The sequence below is a fragment of the Triticum urartu genome, chromosome 6, assembly GCF_003073215.2.
Source record: "Triticum urartu cultivar G1812 chromosome 6, Tu2.1, whole genome shotgun sequence".
Lineage (NCBI taxonomy): Eukaryota > Viridiplantae > Streptophyta > Magnoliopsida > Poales > Poaceae > Triticum > Triticum urartu.
This window is the reverse complement of record NC_053027.1, coordinates 73,535,779-73,543,336: the sequence shown is the minus strand read 5'-3', so window position 1 is coordinate 73,543,336 and position 7,558 is coordinate 73,535,779. Positions and strand designations below refer to the sequence as shown.

Here is a 7,558-nt window from a genome sequence, read left to right as displayed (position 1 = left end):
CGACTTGCGAGAGAGGAAAGAAAAGATCTCAACATCGGAGCATTTTGACCCAACTGAGCCATGTAGGGTCATATATGGTTGGAAGGGCACTCGCAAAAAAAGTGGTTGGAAGAGACATGTAGGAGCTAGTTTATTTGTATGAATTGTTTTTCCTTCCCTTATTGCAATGGCGGCTAGGGCGAACGCCTCATTCCCTACAGGCTCCGTCAGCGAGGCCATGAATTCGCATCTCCTTTGCATGTCGCTCTAACGAATTGTAGTGGGGAGCGGAATCCCGGTGCCTCGACTTTGTCTAGTAATTTCGGTTAGGATTTGTTCCCTTGCAGATGTAATGCTTAGGGGAATGACGGTGCTTTATCTTTGTACTAGTCTTCTAGGCTTCAATTCTCTTTGAGTTCGTCCATCTGGAGACAGTCGGGAGAGCCTCGGCGTAGATTTCTATCGTCTCCTTGGCAGGACGAGGTTACGATTTCTTGTTGTGCATTTGTGGCGACGAGATCTGGTGTCGAGTGTTTCAGTTCGATATTTAAGGGGTCAGTGGTGACGACTGCCGCTACACGGCGCTCATTGCCTTTTTTCTGCAAAGAAAATGTTTAAAGAGTCAGGAAGTTTGGTCCTTTCAGGAAATCAACCAATGAGGGAAAATCGGCATAAAAAATCAAGGTGTCCATGAGCTGGGTGACATGTATCGTTCCGATGCAGAGGTCGAGGGTATTATCCTCCTTTTCAAAAAAAAAAGGAATTGGGCGGCAATTCTGCGACGTCCATCCGGACATCGGAAATTTTCCAAAGTGAGATGCTCAAAGTGCCAAATATCCGGTTTTCCCCAATTGACACTGCGTTAACCTTTCTTTTCCTGCAAAGGAGAGATCCAGGACCATGGAGAACTTTCCCGGTGGAACTTTGAGAACTTGGCTCTAATATTTGTCAACGGAGAGGAGAAACTTGGGAGCGACCAGCGACGGAGACCTTTCCTTAAAACGGACTTCAAGCGATGAAGATGCAGCCTCGCCCACGAGAGCAAGCAGCATTAGTAAAATCGAAGCCCTGCGAGAAGGGCCAGATCCCCACGCCAGCGCCGACCTGTCCCATGTTACTTGAAGAAGCCGTAAATAAAGGAAGGAAATGAAGGAGAAAAGAAAGATCGGACGGATGGAACCGACGAGCGCACCAAACTGCTTTTGGCGCAAGCGCGGAATCGTGCGCCGTCCTCCTGTAGCCTCGCCACCAACCGGTTCATCACAGTCACACACACTCACACAGAGGCCAGAACAAGTACACAGTGCGCAGTACGCACGCTCTCCTCCTAATCTTCTTAAGTAGAAGACGAGGTAGCTGCCTGCGGCCTACCTCACTCACTCACCCAACCGCGCGCCGGCCCGCTCCCGCACTACACCCAGAGGCTTCCTCCCACCGGACGCAGGATCGCGACCGCCTAGCTACCCGGAGCTTGGATAATTCTTACGACTCAGACCCTGCCTGAGCTCTCCGGTGGTTCTTCCTTCCAGCATCGATCTGCTTCTTGGGCGATCTTGGTAGGGGCTAGCTAATGGAGGCGGCATTGGTTCTGGTGGTGGCGGTGCTCCTTGGGTCCCCAGCTCTTGTTGCCTCAGGTGGGCTATGGCTGTGATGCTCGTCGATTGCTCTGTTCTTTGACTACTCTGTTCTTTGAGCATGAGAGATGCTTCCTTTGTTTCACAAAAAAAAGCATTTCCTTGGCTCCTTCAATGAGGTTTGCTCGGCTGAGCAAAATCCATGTCTGTTCTTTGATTTTGTCCGCGTGGCAGATTTCTGCGTGTGCCGGTCGGAGCAGCCGACGGCGGTGCTGCAGAAGGCGATCGACTACGCCTGCGGGCAGGGCGCGGACTGCACGGCCATCGCGCAGAGCGGGGCGTGCTACAGCCCCGACGAGGTCGCCTCGCACTGCTCCTGGGCCGCCAACAGCTACTTCCAGAAGTTCAGGTCCTCCGGCGCCACCTGCGACTTCACCGGCGCCGCCACCCTCTCCTCCACCGACCCCAGTACGTCCTCTATACTCCGTCCTCATCGCATTGCCATTCCACATCCTCGGATGGATTCTTCCTCACGTACGTACGTCTTCTGTTCTTCTTCTTTCAGGTTTCTCCGGGTGCACGTTCCCTTCCAGTGCCAGGTACAATTTTCATGCTCGCTCATACCTTAAGTCGCACTATATCATCAGATGACATACTCGTCGCGTTTCTTCCGGCATTTTCCTGAATTTGATCGTAGTATTACAAAAGGCAAAAAGGCCAAAAGACATCTTTGTTTGGCTTCAGTGTCTTGCGGTTTTGTCATGGCTAAACTAGACAAAAGGGAGATGCGCTAATTAAACTTTCCATACGATTGATCGTCGCATCTGAGCTAAAAAGTTCAGACATGCCTTCTTCTAGCATGTGCATCATGTCTGTAGACGAAAAGGAAGCTTCACTGACAGAGCTATTAGCGATTATTGTACTAATATACTCTAGGGAAAGCTCCAGCTTTCCAAAGACTATTATGATAATACAGTTCAAGTGTCAGAGCGTGTGACTAACATATTAGGTTCGGTGTGCAAGCATGGAAACACGGAGGCATGACGCTATGATGCATTTTGACGTGGATATTCTCTTCTCTTTGACGCAGCGCCGCCGGCACCGCGACGGGCACCGGGACAGCCACCACGGGTACCGGGACAACCACGGGCACTGGGACGGCGACTACGGGCACCGGGACAACCACGGCGGGCACCTTCAGCCCCGGGATGGGCACCGGCTTCAACAGCACCGGGTTCAGCCCGACGACCGGGAGCATGGACGGCACCGCCGCGGCGGCCGGCTTGCTTCCGTCGATGAGACTGGCGGCCTCCATCGCCGTCCTCCTCCTCTCCTACTTGGCACTGCCCTGAACTCTCTCCGTCTGTCCGTCTCCTCTCATGGCAGAACACATTAGCAGTTAGCTTCAGTGGCCTTCTGGTCTGGCCTGCCAGAAGCAAGCTGAGAGTGTGGATTTGTCTAATGGAATCAGTCGATCTGGAGAGTTGATCGTCGTTATTGTTCCCTAGTGTCATGGGCTGGTTAGCTGGGGGTGTCATTTTGGCTCTAGTTTAATTTTAATTTATCTATGGCCTCCCACAGGCTGGAGGAGTGGTGTATGATTCGGTAGGATGGCTGTCTCTTTCCCGCTGCAAGGACCCTTGTCTTCCTTGTCTGTTTTTATACTGTTGGCCTCTCTTAATTTTAAGCATTTTTTGCTTGTGAATCTGGAGCTATAATAGTCTGGCTGGCGGTTTGATTTAATTCATTCAACAAGGAAGGATCGGTTGGTGTAATCTTAGGTCGCCATCAGCTTTCCTTGCGTGTTTTTCGGTGTTGATGGTGGCTTGTGCGTGCCATAGTATTCTCGGCATGGAATCTCGCACGTCCCCGCATGGCCACATCAACTTGTTTGCCAACCACCATGTGGTGTGGTGTGACCATCTGGAGGGCAAACAACAGTAAAATAATGCATACCCAAGTTTTTTTAGCACACCCTCAAACCGACTATCATCCGGTCGCATTTTGGCATCCAACACCGTACCCCATTGTGTGGCAGCTGTTTGGACGTTCGTAAAGCCCCCGATTTGTCTTCGGTTTGCGGAAAAAAGGGACATCTTGACCGAACTTCTCATTGCATGAAGAAGGTGTCGCGTATTCATGACGGCATGCGCCGTTCCAGAGCGACAACGTGCGTTCATGCCGGCGCATGAGCGGACGCAACTTCTCATTGGAGACGGCATTGTAGCGATGCGCTGCCTGAGGGAGTCGCCCTATCTCCGCAGTGGATGGTGTTTGTGAAGATTGTCCCCTACTATAAGGTAACAAAGGATGTCTCTTTTCTCAAATGCAAGAAGTTGCTAGGAAGCACGTGGAGATGGCATTTGGATTGCTCCAATCTCGATGGATAATTATTCGCGGAGCTACAAATATGTGGGATCCTGAGACATTGTGGAAGTGATGACATGTCGTGTAATCTTCCAGAACATGGTTGTGAAGGCTGAGTGTGATGGGGCTGCCCGTACACACGATTTTGAAATGCCTGGAGTGAATGTACGTCTGGAATAGGTTCCAGAGCATGTTGTCAACTTCTCAAAGATTCATCGACAACTCCAAGATCATCAGGAGCACGCTCAGTTACTAAATAATTATGTGGAGCATATGTGGATCCAGATCGAAAACCATTAAAATTAATGTTCAACTATGCACTAGATATGCATTGATAACTTCGATTATGCACACGCAAGTACTCAATAATCTTGTTGTTCATATGTGGATCCAGATCTTAATGTTCGACTATGCACTAGAGATGCATTGATAACTTCGATTATGCACATGCAAGTACTCAATAATCTTGTTCTGCATATGTGGATCCACACCAGAAACCATCACACTGAGTAATACATATGTTTCAACTATCTATTTCATTCTAATTATTTATAGTTGAATTGTTGTGTGTTTGCATTCATTGCTGTGCGCAATTTCTATGGTTGAATGATCTACTTGCATGGAATTGATGTTTTGAAGATGAAGGGTGTGGTTGCCCGGACGGAAAACTGGGGGCTCGCCGGCTAGTGTCCATTGCATACATCTGTAGACATATAGGGAGCACGTTGGCAAGTGCGGTTGGAAATGCTCTTACCTACCAATTGGGCCTAGGACTTTTGTTAGATTTCATACGGGTTTTTGAACATCAGCATATTATTAATCAAACTAGAAAGTTACACATAGTCTCTTGGATACATTCTGAAGAAGAACAAAAGGCACAAAGATTACTAAAGTTCACAGAAGCCCTGGCCAAACAATGAGCCACATCATTACCATGCCGACGCACAAACATAAAAAGCATCGAAGAGAAAACGTTGGACGCAAATTTGATGTCAGCCACCACCGATCTGACCGAAGATCTGTCGTGAGAAGAGAGTGGAGGCGTTGGATCAGCGACGGACAATCAGAGGCAAAGATGACCTTGTGGAATTTCTCCTCCCGAGCCAGGAAGACCGCCCGGCGAAGCGCCTTCGCTTCAGCAAGTTCAGGAGGGAGCTCCCCTTGGGAAGACTCACAACAGGCAATGACACAGCACCCAGCATGATCAAGAGCCATCACGCCTATTAGAGTATATTCGGCCGGTTCAGTTTTTGAGACCATATAGTGATTTGTTAAGGAGACAGACAAGAGTTGGTGAGGAGGGATTTTCGAAGCCAGAGGGTTGCTGGCAGTACACAGTTTCATTTAGTGTTCCATGGAGAAAAGCATTTTTGACATCTAGTTGGTGAATAGGCCATGAAGAGGAAACTGCAAGACTAAGAACAACACTAATGGTGCTAGGTTTTACCACAGGAGAAAAAGTCTCATCAAAATCAATGTCATGCTGCTGGGAAAAACCATGACAAACCCAGCGAGCTTTGTAGCGAGCAAGAGAATCATCGGCATGAAACTTGTGGCGAAAAACCCACTTGCCAGAGACAATATTAACACCAGGTGGTTTTGGAACTAAAGTCCAGGTGTTGTTCTGCTGTAGAGCATCGAATTCGTCTTAGCAGAAAACCAAAGAGGATCAAGAAGAGCTCGTTTATATGAAGTGGGAATAGGGGAGACAGTCGGTGTGGCCGTGAGATTAAGATGGCGAGTAGGGAGATGAAAACCGTGTTTGCCACGAGTACACATGACATGATCGTTGGTGGGAGCTTGAATGGGTACATCATGTGGAGGAATGGGTGGTGACGGACTAGGGGCTATAGGAGAAGGAGATGAAGCAGCAGGTGTAGAAGATGGGTCGAGGGATGAGAAGGGGAAAGGTTGTTTGTAACAAGAGTGGAAGGCGGACTGGCTTGTGTAGTATCGGCCGTGGACGGGGTGGTAGTGGTGCTGGTTGATGCGGTGGCAGGTGGGGAAGGTTCCGCGGCCGAGATGATGGCAAGAAGAGAAGATGGATGAGTAGTGGAAGATGGTGAGGGAGAGGAAGAGGCAGTGGTGGCAACGGCAAAGGGAAAAACATGCTCATCAAAGGTGACATGTCTCGAGATAAGCACACGACCGGAAGAGGGATCAAAACGGCGATGCCCTTTGTAATCATCGGAGAGGCCAAGATAAATGCAGGGTAGAGATCGTGGGGCTAGTTTGTGAGTTGTGATGGATGTGATGTTAGGAAAGCATAGGCAACCAAATACCCGAAGAGAAAGGTAGTTGGGATCAGATAGAAGAAGATATTGAAAGAGTGTATAGCAAGGACACGTTTTGGTGGGGCGGATGTTAAGAAGAAGGGTAGTAGTGCGTAGAGCTTCGACCCAAAAACAGGGAGGAAGAGATGCTTGGATAAGTAGAGTGCGTAGGATATCGTTGATGGAACAAAGAGAGCGCTCGGCCTTCCCGTTTTGAGAGGAGGTATAGAGACAAGAAAAGCATAGAAGAATGCCATGGGAGAGGAAAAATGTGTGGTTGGTGATGTTGTCGAACTCGCACTCGTTGTCACATTGGATAAAGCGAATAGGTAGGCCAAAGTGTGTTTGGACGTAGGTGCAAAAGGTGAGAAAAAGTTGATGTACATCAGATTTAGCACGTAGAGGGAACGTCCATATGTAGTGAGAATAATCATCTAAAATCACAAGATAATATTTATATCCAGAAACACTAGGAATAGGAGAGGTCCATAGATCACAATGTAAAAGCTCAAAAGGAAAAGTGCTAAGAGTAGATGATGTTCCAAAAGGAAGTCGAACATGTTTGCCGCATTGGCATGCCTTACAAAAAGAAGAATCATGTGAAACACTAGTGCTAGGAATAGAAAATTCTTGTAGTAGAGATGACAACGTTGAATTATTGGGGTGACCGAGCCGATGATGCCACAGATCAACTAAAGCCAGCATGGCGCGAGGAGAGGGTGCATGCGCTCCATGAAGTGGATAGAGATCGTTCGTGCTATTGTAGCGAGCAAGAAGTGTCTCCGTTCTTAGATCCTTCACAGATAGACCAGAAGGATCAAATGCTAGAATGACAAGATTATCGATGATAAATTGGCGAACAGAAATAAGGTTTTTGATTAAAGAAGGAACAACAAGAATATTGCGGAGTTGAAAATTGGCATGATCGGATTGTATAGAAGAGTGGCCGGTGCAAGAGACGGGAACAAGGGAGCCGTCTCCTATGGTGATGGAAGAAAGGAAAATAATCTGACAGAATATCCATATTTGAAGACATATGTGAGGATGCACCAGAATCGAAAATCCAATCCGTACCTTGGTTATTGAGTGTAAAGTTGTTCATGGCGGCTGTTGGAAATATGCCCTAGAGGCAATAATAAAAGCATTATTATTATATTTCCTTGTTCATGATAATTGTCTTTATTCATTCTATAATTGTGTTATCCGGAAATCGTAATACATGTGTGAATAACAGACACCAACATGTCCCTAGTAAGCCTCTAGTTGACTAGCTCGTTGATCAACAGATAGTCATGGTTTCCTGACTATGGACATTGGATGTCATTGATAACGAGATCACATCATTAGGAGAATGATGTGATGGAC

The 7,558-nt window shown here is 47.8% G+C and overlaps 1 protein-coding gene across 1 annotated transcript; it reads left to right on the top strand.

Annotated features, from left to right (window-relative positions):
• Positions 1-1,286: 1,286 nt before the first annotated feature.
• On the top strand, positions 1,287-3,258 carry LOC125516710 (PLASMODESMATA CALLOSE-BINDING PROTEIN 4-like). The gene is made up of 4 exons (XM_048682048.1): positions 1,287-1,613; positions 1,788-2,021; positions 2,119-2,152; positions 2,644-3,258. Exons 1-4 carry the CDS (start codon positions 1,550-1,552, stop codon positions 2,903-2,905), a joined length of 594 nt encoding a protein of 197 aa, XP_048538005.1. The 5' UTR covers positions 1,287-1,549; the 3' UTR covers positions 2,906-3,258.
• Positions 3,259-7,558: the final 4,300 nt, after the last annotated feature.

Excerpts from the sequence above, each read along its gene's own strand:
- LOC125516710 (XM_048682048.1), top strand. The coding sequence starts at position 1,550 with ATGGAGGCGGCATTGGTTCTGGTGGTGGCGGTGCTCCTTGGGTCCCCA. Across the intron at positions 1,614-1,787 it reads CCCAGCTCTTGTTGCCTCAG|ATTTCTGCGTGTGCCGGTCG; the intron begins GTGGGCTATGGC and ends TCCGCGTGGCAG. Across the intron at positions 2,022-2,118 it reads CCTCTCCTCCACCGACCCCA|GTTTCTCCGGGTGCACGTTC; the intron begins GTACGTCCTCTA and ends TTCTTCTTTCAG.